Source organism: Peromyscus leucopus, chromosome 19 (assembly GCF_004664715.2).
Source record: "Peromyscus leucopus breed LL Stock chromosome 19, UCI_PerLeu_2.1, whole genome shotgun sequence".
In the NCBI taxonomy this organism is placed as follows: Eukaryota; Metazoa; Chordata; class Mammalia; order Rodentia; family Cricetidae; genus Peromyscus; species Peromyscus leucopus.
Genome location: NC_051079.1, coordinates 14,891,044 through 14,905,109, shown reverse-complemented (window position 1 = coordinate 14,905,109; position 14,066 = coordinate 14,891,044). Strand labels below are relative to the sequence as shown.

At 46.7% G+C, this 14,066-nt stretch overlaps 1 protein-coding gene across 8 annotated transcripts in view; it reads right to left on the bottom strand.

Moving 5' to 3' along the window:
- Nucleotides 1–14,066, bottom strand: part of Fhod3 (formin homology 2 domain containing 3) — a 426,147-nt gene that overhangs the window by 147,389 nt on the left and 264,692 nt on the right. For all 8 annotated transcript variants that reach the window (XM_028867156.2, XM_028867157.2, XM_037197014.1 and 5 more), the window contains exon 7: nucleotides 4,304–4,415. In XM_028867156.2, the coding sequence (XP_028722989.1) occupies nucleotides 4,304–4,415 (112 nt within the window). The remainder of the gene's footprint in view (nucleotides 1–4,303; nucleotides 4,416–14,066) is intronic.

The window sequence follows — 14,066 nt, the reverse complement described above, 5'->3', positions numbered from 1 at the left end:
AGACTTCTGACAATGAACAGCGAAGTTCAGCTCAAGTGTGTAACCTCTAGCCTCTACCATGCTTTGGGTGTTCTTCACCATTCAAGATGACCTCAAGCAGAATCAGAGACAAGATTGCTTGAATGGATGATTAGACTTTATTCTATGATAACCATGTGTGATATATGCATGTTCAGGAATTAAGTCATATCTCATCACTTTATATTCAAATGAAAAATACAACTTCAAAAGCTATTCTGGACCAAATTAATAGGACCCAAGATTTATGACAAAATGAGTAGCCTTTTCTGTTTCCTAAGCTCACCCTCTGTGGGAGAGGCTAACTACATGTCAGAGGGACCATTGCTCTGCCTAGCTTCAAGACAACCCACCACAGGGCAAATCTTAAGAAAAGAGAGTCTGACAAGGCAAAATGCCAAATCCTTAAAGCTTCCATGAGCTATTGTCCTTCTCTCTTTCTGTCAGGCTACATCTACCCCCAGAGAAAAAAGTGACATAAAGATATAAGCAAGAGAGAGAGCTGGGGGATGAGTCTGATGGTATGAAGCACTTGGTGCACATGCACAAGGTCCTGAGTTTGATTCCCAGAACCTGCATAACACATCTAGCTGAAATAGTGTGTGACTATAATCCCCATGCTAGGGAGGCAGAGCCAAACAGATCCCCAGGGCTCTCTGGCCATTCAGTCTAGACAGATCAGATCTTGCTTCAGGTTCAGCCAAAGACCCTGTAGAAAAGTAACCCAGAGAGCAATTAAAGAAGACATCCTAAGTCAACCTCTGCACACCGCCCCCCACCCATACACACACACACTAGAAGAGTGAAGATGATCCAGAGGATCTGAGGAGACAGCTGTGATTCCATGACACCTTCAGGGCCTAATCAAACTCACTTTTTTAATGCTATCCCCAAAGCAAAGTATAGCAGACTAGGTCAAATGAGGCATTTAAAATGTTCACATATTCATAAATGTTAATTACTACCTATGATGTACGTTTTGGTTTGTCTGTTTTGAGGTAATGAGGACTGAATGAAGAGCAGGCCTCACGCATATTAGAGAGGCACTCTGCCACTGAGCTATACTACCAGGCACCTTTGACGGGCTTTCTTTCTAGGCTCTCTAAGTGGCCCACTCTACGCCCATGTCACACTTCTGGTTAACTCATAGGTGGCCATGCATGATGTTTATAAAGCCACCAAGGGAATCTGTTCTGGGATGACTTCAACTGCTTTAGGTGGTAATGACTTTTTGAGGGCTTTTCATTTATTTTGTTAGTTTTATTTGCTGGGTCCTCAACTCTAAAAGTTTTCCTGTCTAATAAAAAATAGAAAGATGACTGTCCCCACTTTCCCATGCCAATCACTCCTGCCAAGGAATGAGTCTGGAGCCTCTCCGTGGAGCAGAATTTATGAGCTATTTGCACGTGTGCCCACGTGGACATGCTCAACTCTCCTTCAGTCATCTCTGGCACGTAAAGACCTGGAGACTGCTCTAAAACCTGCTGCTGGAAACACCTGGAATTCATGTTGCTCTCTGCAGAACTCCATGACATATTTGTATGCTTAATTCCATCATAGAATCCTAGGGCAACTTTATTACCAGTAAACCAGGATGACGCTATATGTATGCATTACAAAATCACAGCCAAGACCACACATAGCCATGAAGAAACATGCTCGTGAGCCACACATGATGAGCTTTCTCTGGGTTTTTTCATTAGTGATGTTCCTTTGTTTGCAGCTCTTCGTGTTTAGTGGCAGGCACATTAGAGCAATTGCCAAAGGTTGAAGAAATTTTATAGGCAAAATCTACCAAGCTGAGAAAACAATCTATGGGATTCTTTTTTTAACTAATTGAGAAAAGATGGCCATCATTTTGTCTTGTTGGAGAGACTTAGGATAGTAGAGGCCTCAGGCTGGGACTGTGGAATGAAGCTTGATGTGGGAAACAAAGCCCTAGGTTCATCTGAGGGTCATTCCCTCTCCACAACATGTCCTTTATGCAGTGGGAACTCCAAAGAAAGATGCTAGGAGATGCTACTCAATAAGGCCAAGGGAGAACCTCAAATCTATGAAAAGGGTGTCCCTATATCATGGTCCAATAGCAAGTGTCCTTGAGATACCCAAAATTTAAGAGAGGTTAACAAAACACACATCCATTCTCCTAAAATAACTCCATAGCTGGGAGATGGAACACATATCCTACAAGGATAAATCAAGGGAACCACCATTTTCCCAAATACCCACCAGGCTTTTGGGAAGTGAGACATCGTTTCTTAGCTGCTGGCTCTCCTAAGTCAGGACTGTTAGCTGGCCCTCTCATCTGTTCTTACTCTAAGACATCTCCTGTCTGGTACCAGATGACACCATGTTGTGTAGAAGTGGGCAAGTGGCTGTGGTCTGGAACCCACCTTCCAGACTCCAGGCTCTGACCGTGTCTGAGGCTCTCCCATCTTTCCACACTCCCTCAGAGAGACCAAGAGTTGCTTCTAGGCTGGACTGGCCATGCCAGGGCTGGCATCTGCCTGTGTATTCAGAGCAAAGGTGTAGGTGTCCGGTTCATAGTCCTGGATGGCATTTGTTAACTCAGACCTTCAAAGAAATGAGGAAGCTACTGTCTTTCCCATTTTGAATGGGTATCAGAAGGGAATAGTTATCCAGGTTGAGTCAGACATAGCTAGTTTGAATAAAGAGTATAATCTAGGCTGCTAATCTTCCTAACAAAGCACAGAGGCTGCTTTGTCTGTAAGTATCCAGGACTTGGGTGGAAATACATCAACATGTGAGCACACCTGCCTGTTGATAGCAAAAGTGATTTAGGATCATCTGTAGACTGGCTTTTCCAGATTTTTTTAAGTGAAGTATTACTATTGAAATCATAAAGAGAAAAAATATTAGTCAGATTTTCTTCTTACTTATCTGAGTCTTTGTGGGGATGGTGATAAGAACAATCAGGTCCTCTCAGAGGAAAATGAGCAAGAGATGCCACAGGCACCCTAGCATTTCAGCTAAAGACTTCACATCACTGTGGACCACCGCATGGCTCACACTCAACTGTAGGCCACAGTTCCTACTTTCTTCTCTTTTTTCTTTTCAAGTCAGGGTCTTGACTTTCTAGGTAGCCTAGGCTAACTTTCAACTCATGATCCTCCTGCTTCAGCCTCCTCAGTGCTGAGATCACATGTGGCACATGACACGCCGCTCTTTTCTACCTGTGTATCGCATGCCCGTCTGCTCAGGACAGCTGAGTGCTGGAACAGTATACAGGGAGATAGAGACCCTACCCCTGAGCTGGACATACTCAGGTCAACGGACAGGCAGCGATGACAGTCTAGCAGAGAGAAAGGTTGTTTGGAGCTTCGGGAACACAGGAGATGGGGGTTGGGGGGTGGGTGTGGGTGGGTGTGTTCCGGGCCAGGAGAGAGATGGCAGGGCAGGTGGTCCCTTACTCAGGAAGGCTCCGATGGCTTTCATGCTGTAGGCACTGGCAGGGTTAGATGGAATGATGAGGAATTTTCATTGTTCTTCAGGGTGGTGTGTTGTGGGAGCCCACAGAGGTTTGCTAGTGAGATCTGAGCTTGCTTTACCCAGAAGGGCTGCATAAGGGGGTGGATTGATCATGTGTGTGGTTACCAGGTGATTGGAAAAGGTCTGCACTTGGCTGTGCTGGGGGGAGGTCTTTTGCTCCACCCCTTGGCATTCCTTTAAAAGGCCCTTTAGAAGAGACTGAAGGGGCCAGTGGATTAGAATCCAGGCCCCCTACCCCAGGTGCTCTCTCTCTCTCTCTCTCTCTCTCTCTCTCTCTCTCTCTCTCTCTCCTCTATATTTCTATCTAAATCTCTTATCCCTCACTCCTCAAGAGTACCCTGGGGGAAAAGGTGGGGGCGGGTTGCCCACAGTGTGTGACAACAGGTCAGAAATGCTGCGGCCCCTGAGTAAGACACCGCACAGGATGGAGGGAAGGAGGGCAGAAGACTCAAGGGACATCCATGGGCCAGTGTTCCAGAGGACAAGGACGAGAAGGAAGGACACAAGGTGACCTGGACCGGCTCAGGAGCACAGGTGCTCTGTGCGGTGTCAGTGATGGGGCAAAAGGCAATGGTCTGACGTGTGCTGGCTAGGTCCACATGTGCATTTTCCTCATTATCGCATCACATTCCAGCCCTAATCTCCATAGTTACCACTCTGGGTCCTTCATGGAGATGTCCACACACAGAATGCTCCCAATAACTCACTAGAAGATGGGAAGCCTCCCTAAATAAGACACCATGACCTCGAGGGCCCCAGGGCAGGGTCTGCTCACCTCTTTTGGAGTCAACAGCAGAAACAGCCTGAATGAGGAGGGGTGCATTGGACTCAGAGTACTCCACGAAGACAAGCAGAAGTTTCAGGGCCGTCTTCACCACCAGGCGGAACTGGAGAAAAGATAAAACCATCACATAGAAGCAGAGGCCACCCTGCCCACCTGAACGCATTCTCCCCTCCACCTACAGCCAGCACTCAGCTATCAGTCAACCTGGAGCTCCTCAGAGATCACCCAGATTCCTTCACTAGCGCCTCACTCACCCCTCATTAGATACCTCAGCAGACAGGTATTAGTGTGTCCCTCAGATTAGGAAACTGAGGCAGAGCACACTGTCCATGATCACACAGGTAGTGATCAATGGAAGCAGAAATTCAAATCCAGAGCATTTGGCCCCAGAATTCACATCCAGCTTCCAACAAGGAAGTCAGTGCATGCTGAACTGGGGACTTCATGTGATCCCAATGATGATAGTCATGGTTTTTATTTTTCCAATAAGGAAGAAGGCACATCAGGTCAAACTACTTGTTCTAGGTCACGAGTGCCAACTTGAGCAAAATGGAACCTGAGCCAAGTCCCAGCACTTAAACGCAGGCATACCAGGCTGCCTGGGGCCTTGGAACTCACAGACCCTGGGTCCATGGCTCAGCATTTGTGAGGAGTTGCAACCAGCTCAGAACCTTCCTTTCCCACTGTAGAACTCACCCTTGGAGAGACCATGAGCAACTCACTCAATGGAAGCTACCATGGCTTCCTGACTCCAGCTCCTTCAGTCCTGAGGGGTTCTGGCTCATTTCCCACCTTCCAGTTGCTCCTCCCTCTCCCCCTCAAAACTTCCCTTCTCTTTATCCTGCTTCCTACCAAGAATCTCTCCCTCAATAGCCATACACACACCTTCTGAAAACTGTTCAAATGATGCACCTCAGAACACCAAGCCAACCTCAGGCTGTGCATCCTTTCCCAAGCTGTTTGCTGCCATTTTTTTTTTTTTTTTTTTTTTTGGTCTTTCGAGACAGGGTTTCTCTGTGTAGCTTTGCGCCTTTCCTGGAGCTCACTTGGTAGCCCAGGCTGGCCTCGAACTCACAGCGATCCGCCTGGCTCTGCCTCCCGAGTGCTGGGATTAAAGGCGTGCGCCACCACCGCCCGGCGCCATTTTTAACCCCACAAGACTCTTCTAAATGGAGAGGCCAAGAACTACATTTGACTCAGAGTGGGTTTAGGGGTGTCTGCTAATGCACCGATCTATCAGTCAATGGTTCTTCATTTGCTCTGCACCACGAGGGAGACCCAGGGACCCCAGGAGGCGTGTGCTCACATCACAGTGAAAGAGGACAGACTTGACGGAAAAGGGAGGAGACCCCAAACAGGCAATTGTACAGCTCAAAGGGTGATGGTCAATCATTGTCACCTTGATTTAGACTCACCTAGGAGACTAAGGAAAGCTTCTGGGTGTGTCTGTGAGGGAGTTGAAAAGAGAATTACCTAGTGGGGAAGGAAAGGATAACACCATCCCATGGGGACTTGGATGGAAGAAAAGATGGGAAAAGAAGAAAGCTTCTTGAACCAAGAAACTGTCTCTTGCTCCAACTCTTGTCTGCCCAGTCCAAGAAGGTCCTAGCTGCCTTACTTTGGATTGTATCTTCTTAAGCCAGGGGTCAAAAATCAATCCTCCTTCCCCCAAATTGTACCTGTTGGGTATTTACTTTGTCACAGCAACAAGAAAAAACTAGTAGAAGAGGGGACAGTTTAAAATCCCACCAGCCCCAAGTCCTTTCTCCAAGGCCATTCCACGCCTCTGTCCCCAGGCTCTTTCTCTTCTGTGACACCTACCAGGTAAGTACCTGTCCTGTCCTTGGTCCCACTCTCTCTACCAGGTGACTGCTCCCTTGCTCCCCTTGAGACAAAAACAAAACAAAACAAAACAAAAAACCCCAAACCCCAAAACAAACGAACAAACAAACACAAACCTTTCCTAAGAGTTCCTATAGCCCATGGCTCCAATTCCCAGCAATTCCCTGTGGTCATTAATCTTGCTGCTCAGCTTCACAGGACTTGGAATCCCTGCTGAAACAAATTTCTGGGCATGTCTGTGAGGGATTTTCTAGACTGGGTTAAGGGAGGTGGGAAGAGTCTCTCAGTATAGGTTATACCGTTCCATGAGCTGGGATCCCAGACTCAACAAAAAGCAGAAAGTGAGCTGCGTACACTCATCTCCCTCTGCTTCCTGGCTGGGGATGCCATGTGACCAGTCACCTAAAGCTCCTGCCTCCATCCCTGTCGTGATGGACCATATCCTAAAAATATAAGCCCAAACAAACCATTCCTTCCTAAGTCCATTTTATCCGAATATTTTGTTCCACCAACTAGAAAAGCAGCTCGTGCACTCTCTAGCCCAATCTGACAGGAATTTAACTTATCTCCACTACTCAGTTTAGTTATTCAGGTCCATGGTGGCCTGTGAGCTATCAAATCCAATGGTTTTCTTGGATTTCACTCAACCCTCAGTAGCGCACGCAACACAGGGTTGCTCTCTCCGGGAACAGGGCATCTAGTCTCCCACCTGATGGCGACTCCCTCACTTCTTTCTTTCAGAGTGTCCAGTATGGCTTTGGGAAGATCTAAGAGTTTCTGCCTGGGAGTTCATTCTTTCTCTTTCCACACACTCTCTAGACAAGTCTATCCTATCCCTGGGTTTTACAATTCATCCAAGATCAGATGTTAAATGTCTGCTGCTTTCTAGGCCTGACCCAAATTCCGGTCCAGGCTGTCATAACTTTGACATCTCTCAGGAGCTATCCCACACCTCAGCTTCACTGTGGTTAAATCATCACTTGATTTTCATTCATTCTCACTGCATGTGACCTGCCACTACCAGCCTGGGCTGTTCTTGACGTGACCCCCACGACAGGCCTCATTCGAAGTCACCTGTAATGTTCTCACACTGCTCCAGAATCCAAGTGGGTTAGAGCTTCTCTCAAGTCATGCCCCCATCCCTCTCCACCCAGGACCATGATGGTAGCCTCCAAGGTTTTTGTCTTATGTCGCTGACACACACTCTGCAAACTTCAGCTTACTGCCAATTTGGGGACTTCTCTCCAGCTCTTTTCTTTGCATGGAACCAGTCCTACAGGCCTGCTCTTCTCTTACACAGGCCTGGGGAATCCCACTTGTAGAAAACACCTCAATGAAAAGGATCCCCTTGACAATTACCACCTCTCAGAGCCTTTCTCTTTGCGTCCTGCTCATGACTGAGCTAGCTCCAGAGGCACCTCCCATGTCCATGGGAAAGTGAAGTGAGGACCCCCACAGACCCCCAAGCCCATAAATGCTTGAGTGACAGAAAACAGAATAGTATTTACATATACCCACAACCATCCTCCCCACAACTGAGTACCTGAAGTCACCTCTAGATTCTTTTTAGCACCACGGAGTGCAAATGCTGTATGAACAGCTGTTTCATGGCGCTGTTCAGGGAATAGTGACGAGTAAAAGCATTTGCATGGTCAGCAAGGACACGATTTAAAGCAGGATGTTTTAATCATGACTTGTGGTCTTTTCTACAAGGACCCCTACAGACATGGACACTGGGCACACATTTGGCTACTGTGCCTAAGAACACAAGCTACGCCTGCACAGTTCCTCTGACACAGAAGCCATTGAGCCACCACTACCTGTGAAGGTGGCCTATCTCCACTGAGCATCTCCTTCCAGCCCACCACAGTGGCATGGAACAGGGCACAGCCCCGAGCCAAGCTAAGGCCCTCCCCAATCAGGCGAAGGTCAAGAAGCCCCCAGGCTCCTCATCCTCTTTGTGTTCCCACCACACAGGGAACTGAGTACTTCGGGGGGGGGGGCTCCAAACACTTTAGGGGGTTCCTACCCCCTAACTCAGGTCCTGCTATCTCTCTGTTCCTTCCTGTCTAGGAAGAGGCTAAATTCCGCAGTATTTTCTCAACAAGACAAGGCTTTGGGGAAGGAGGGGGTAGCGGGCCAGAAGAATGAGCTGTGCTTTGTATGTTTAAAGCTGGAGAAATGTCTTCAAATAAACACAAACCCAGCAAGCCCGGGCTTGGCGGCTTCCCCCGGAGGTAGAACATCATTTTGTGGTTCCTGGAGAGAACCTGGCGGCCGCACAGTGCACTCCTGGGAGGCTGGTCTCAGCAGGGCCGACTCTGCCAGTCCCATAGAGCCCTTCTGAGTACCTGTGTGGTTATGGGACTTGACTTTCATGATCCCTGGCACCCAGAATTCCTAAGCCATGACTGCTTCTGCTGGAGAGCTGCTTACCTATGGACGTCTCCTCATGTCTTCCTCTCCTGTGCTGGAAGGCTCTGTTGAGGGTTTTTTCGGCACCGTAATTTTATTTTTAAAAAATTCTTAAGCATCATTTCTATATTTAGGGGTTCTGTGACTAGCTTCTACTTCGTTTATGTTTGGTGCTTTCAGAAGCTTTACTATGCCAATGAATAACAAGCACATTAGATAATTAAAGTGCTTTAGAGGCAAGAGCATCGGAACATCAATTTGGGGCAAATTCCTGATACTAATTGAAAGCATGTCGCAACTCATCTTCAGATGCATCCGGGGCTCCTACTCAGAAATTCCACATTAGCAGTGTTGTGAAGACTTGGAAGTAGGGAGGGGACATTACTTCTAAATAATACTATACTATCCTTCACTTACCCGATAGTTACTCTCTTTGATGCCCTTCTGTATGGGAAATACAGCCACAACCCTCTAAAGTGTGAAGCAGCCAGCACAGGGACCATATGTCCTGACCTCAAAGTCCAGCACACTGCCTTTACCAAAGTTCTTTTTTAAAAAAATAATTTATTTAACTTTATTTTCTGTGCCTTGGTATGAAGGTGTCAGATCCCCTGGGACTGAAGTTACAGACAGTTGTGAGCTGCCATGTGGGTGCTAGGAATTGAGCCCAGGTCCTCCGGAAGAGCAGCCAGGGCTCTTAACTGCTAAGCTATCTCTCCAGGCCCCAAAGTTCTTAAAAAATCTTTACTTGGTGCCAAAGAGCTAGCTCAGCAGTAAAGTGCTTTTGTAGAATGTACAAGGCCTTTGGTCTGATTCCCAAATTCACAAAATCCAAATGCATCTTAGACATATTCGCACATTTGCGTAGGAACTGCTGTTAAGAGTCCCAGCCCACATCCACTGGAAAGAGGCAAAAAAGGGAGGCAGTGGTTGAGCAGGGGCAGGCAGGCTTAAGGTAGCTTGCAGTGGGTAGCTGTTCCAGCTTTGCCCTGGAAGTACTACCCCCATTGAGGCTTCCTGTAACTGTCACGCCTACGAGGCGGGGTGAGAGAGGAGCCCTTAAGGCCCAAGATCCCGAGATGCCAGCTCTCTTGATTCCCTGACCGGGAAACCAAATAGGAGGGAGCATCCCAAAAGAGGAGGGGGGAGCATAAGCTGCAGGAATGTCAGGGCATACACCACTGCATGGCTCAGACACGCCATTCCCTCAAAGTATCATTCTAACCTCAAACGTCCACTCCTCGGCTCCGACCGCAGCTCCTCCCTATCCTACTACGAACAGTTTCACTACAATGTGTCAAGCCCCTGGCAACCTGTCTGGCCATGAGAGAAAAATCAGGAAGAGCTGATCCAGTTCTCACGAAGCATGTGACACCATGGGATGGTCCAACAGTCATGAAGCAGACAGGCGACATGGCAATAAGAAGTCAGCCTCACTGGTTCCAAACCTAAGGGGCTGAAGGGGAGGGGCATATCCCTTCAGGAGGTAAAGCTGGGTGGGGTAGACTGGCTGGCTCTGTTTGAGTCCTTTCCAAACCACGAGTCTTTACTTCCACTTTCAACAATGTCAGGAGCCCCTTTGGATGCCCAGTACCCTTTGAGACTCTGGGGGTATAACACAGCCCTGGCCATGTCCAGTACCCTTTGAGACTCTGGGGTATAACACAGCCCTGGCCATACCCAGTACCCTTTGAGACTCTGGGGGTATAACACAGTCCTGGCTGTGCTTCAAGGACATGGCCCATCAGCTACTTAGAGAGAACTCATACCACCCTTTCCCACACAGAGAGCGTCACCCACCTGAGGGGCACTGAGTATCCTCAGAGGGCAGTTCTAGCATATGGTGATATTTTATTTTGTACTAAAATGTTATTCGTATGTTAATAAATAAAGTTGCCCAGGGGTCAGAGCTATTAGCAAGCCATAGGAAAGCTGAGCGGTGGTGGTGCATGCCTTTAATCCCAGCACTTGGTAGGCAGAGCTAGGTAGATCTCTGTGTGTTCAGGGATACAGCCAGCATTGGAGACACACACCTTTAGTCTCAATACCAACTATAGAAGACCTAGAGGTCTGTACAGACAGGCAGTGACGAGGCAGTCATGTGGTTGGGTTTACAACCAATGAGAAGGCAGAACCGAAAGTCTTTATAAAGACTTTAACACAGGAAGTAGGTCTCTTTCAGTAGAACCTCCTCAGGAGGAAGGGTAAGGTTTTAGCTCTTAGCTCTGACCTCTTGGCTTTCTTCTTTGCATTGGTTCTGTGTTTCTTATTTAATAAGACGGTTGGTTACATCTACACTAGCACTGTAGTGGCAGTCAGAGAAGCTCAGAGCTGGGAGCTGCTAGCCCAGCTCTTGTCTTCAGTGGAACAGGAAAGCTCTGGGATGGCAGGAAGGCCCCCGCCACATCAATATCCCCACAGGCTCTAGGTTCTGCCTTTGGGCTCTGTTACCTTTGTTTGATTTACAGTCTAAGAAATACAAGTATTCTATTTGAATCTTGTCCACTGTCACCAAGAAAATTATGAGGGCTTTTTGTTGTTGTTGCATGGTAAATATTAGGGCCTCAGTTCGGTGTAGAGGTGAGGACCAGTGTTGAACCTCCAACCCTCCTGCTGGGGTTATAGGTGTACACCACCACACTTGGGTCTTTTCATAATATGTTTTTTTTGAAATTAAAATATAACTAAAATTTTTTCTCTCTTCCTTTTCCTCCCTCCAACCCCTCCCATGTGCCCCTTGCTCTTTCTCAAATTCATTTTACTTTAATTGTTGTTACATTGTGTTTGTGTGTGTGTGTGTGCATGTGTGTGCATTTCTAATACATAAACACAACCTGCTCTGTCCATGTAATGCTATTTGTATGGAAATGATTTCAGGGCTGACCACTTGGTACTGGATTACCAATTGCAGCGTGGGGGGGGGGTTCTTCCCTGGGGAAGACTAGTCCATCTGCTTTCAATATTCTTTAGTAGCCTGCAGCTCTTTGTGAAGGGTTGAGGCCTCATGAAATTTCCCTCTTCCATGTTGGCATGTCTTGTAGTATTCAGATCTTCTTTAGGCAGCCATGCAGCAGAGGAACAGGGAGTTTGCTGTCAGATTTTATCTCCTAAAACAAGTCAGAGAAGCTACATCTATAAAGTCACACTCAGATTTATGTGGTACTGGGGCTCCAACTCAGAGCTTCACAGGTGCTACAGGTACTGGGTAAGCACTCTGCCAACTAAGCTACATGCCCAGCCCTGGAAAACAGCATCCTATGTTATTCTAAAACATAGAGCTAAGCAGGAATCTGCGATAGTCCCTTTGTATGAAAAGAGTGCAGAGGCCAGGGACATACAGCCACCGTACTTTCTGAAGATGAACACATTTGCAGGGTGGCTGGACTGAGCTCTACTCTGCTGCACCCACTCTTTCAGAATCTATGCTCCTAGTCAGCAGAGAATAGGCTGCAAGGCCTTCATGAAAGCCAAAATGCCAGTTAAGTAACCAAGGACAGAGCCTCCATATCCCACACATATTCTGGATTCCAATGTCATGCTCATTTCAGAGAGGCTGGGGTGGGGAGCAGTACCACCACTGTGCTTTACTAGGGCTTGGTTTTCCTGTTCACTTACAGGGAGTGTCTAGGTTTTAGACAGAATGCAGTGACCAGAAGCCTAGGAAAGGAATACAAGGCAGTTTCTTAAGATGTTTAAACTGGAATGTCACACACAGTTCACTGTACTTAAGGAAACAGAAGAAATACAGTGAGCAGGTCAAATATGCTGCTCATTAAGTACAAATCCAAGTATTTCAAAGTGCTAGCTCCTCCCTTGAATCTCAATGACCACAAAAAGAAAACAAGTTCCCAACCTTAGGACTTACAAAAGGGTTTAGAAAACACGTGTAATTTTTGTTTCATTTCCCACTGAAGTAGCATAGATGTGTGCTCTACAGACAGGTGCTGATCTTTTAAACTAGATTAAAAGCTGTAAAGCACCCTGATCTATAAAGCTTCACCATATTGTTTTTACATTTATCTATACTCTAGAATAGTCTAGATATCAGAAAAAAAATCAAACAGACATGCTGGCTTGCTCGTGCCTGTTAAAACCAACACTAGAAGCTGAGGCAAGAGGGTCTCTGCTAAGTTTGAGGCTAGCCTGGGCTACAGTCAGTTCCAGATCAGCCTGGTCTGCAGAGTGAGAACCTGCCCCCCCACACACACACAATTGCAGCCCCTTAGTTATGCATCTTTAAGCTCATTACCTAATATTTTATTCTAATGTCATACTCTCAAGTTGAGACTCCCTAAGCAAACAGCTCAAGTTGAGGCCCAAGATTCTTCATAATTAGTAAATAATTCAACAAAAGTCTTAGTCTCCTGCATTTTTCCCTTCTCAACTCTAACAGACTGTCCGCAACATGACGTGGGTAATTATCAGAAATAAAGCAGAGGCTCAAACACAATACCTCAAGCACAGAACCCTGGGCCTCGGCTCACAGGGATTCATGGGGAATAAAAATGATCAGGGTTGGCACATAAGCCAGGACAGGAAGTCACCTGCACCAAATCCCTATGCTCTGGCCTCAGCAAGTGACAGCTGCCTGTTTCTGATAGTGAAGTCTACAGAAAGGAAGCCAACTCTGAACAGTTAAGTAGCCCAGGGGGAAGCTGGGTAGCCCTTAAGACAATAATCAGTGAGTAAGAAATTCTGTACAGTATAAAACAGAGCAAGCTGTCCAACGATGGTGAAGATAAAAACAAAACAGAAAAGTTACAAATTACTGTGATTTATTTAGTTGGAGTCTAGCTGGAACTTTATTTAAATAGAGGTGTGCAAACATCAGAAAATATCCACTTTGCTAAATTTTCCAGAGAATACTCAGGGTCATTACAAAGAGTCATTTGAGGGCCTGAGAGATGGCTCAGCATGTAAAGGTGCTTGCTACTCAACGTGATGGCCTGAGTTTGACCCCTGGTAACCACATGATGGAAGGAGAGAATTGACACATGCAAGTTGTCCTCTGACCTGCACACATGGGCCATGGTATGCACATACCCCCCCCCCACATTCACACACATAACAAATAAAATGTGAAAAAAAGAGAAAAGGGTCAATTAATAAAGTAACATTAATTCGTCCCTTTACTGTGGAGAAAGGGATACCAAAGCCTCGAATGAACATGCCAGTCAAGGGGCATCTTGTTATTGCTTGCAGAATGAAATATTGGTTGAAGGAAATCAACAAGCTTGGGTGCTTTTACAGGAAGCAGCATGCCCAGTTTGGGGTACAAAACCCCTACAATAACTTGTTACATGGCCAATTTCTAAATGAAACCAAAGGAAAACACAGGTCAAACAGATTCTTGCCCTTAGCCAGTGAAGAGCCCCAACTTTCCTATTGGCTCAAAACACATGCTTTGTGGAAATATGATAGATAATATTTCCCAAGTCAAAGAACTTTCTTCTACAAACAACTAGGCCTGGAGGCATGCCAGCAGACAGCAGGTAAG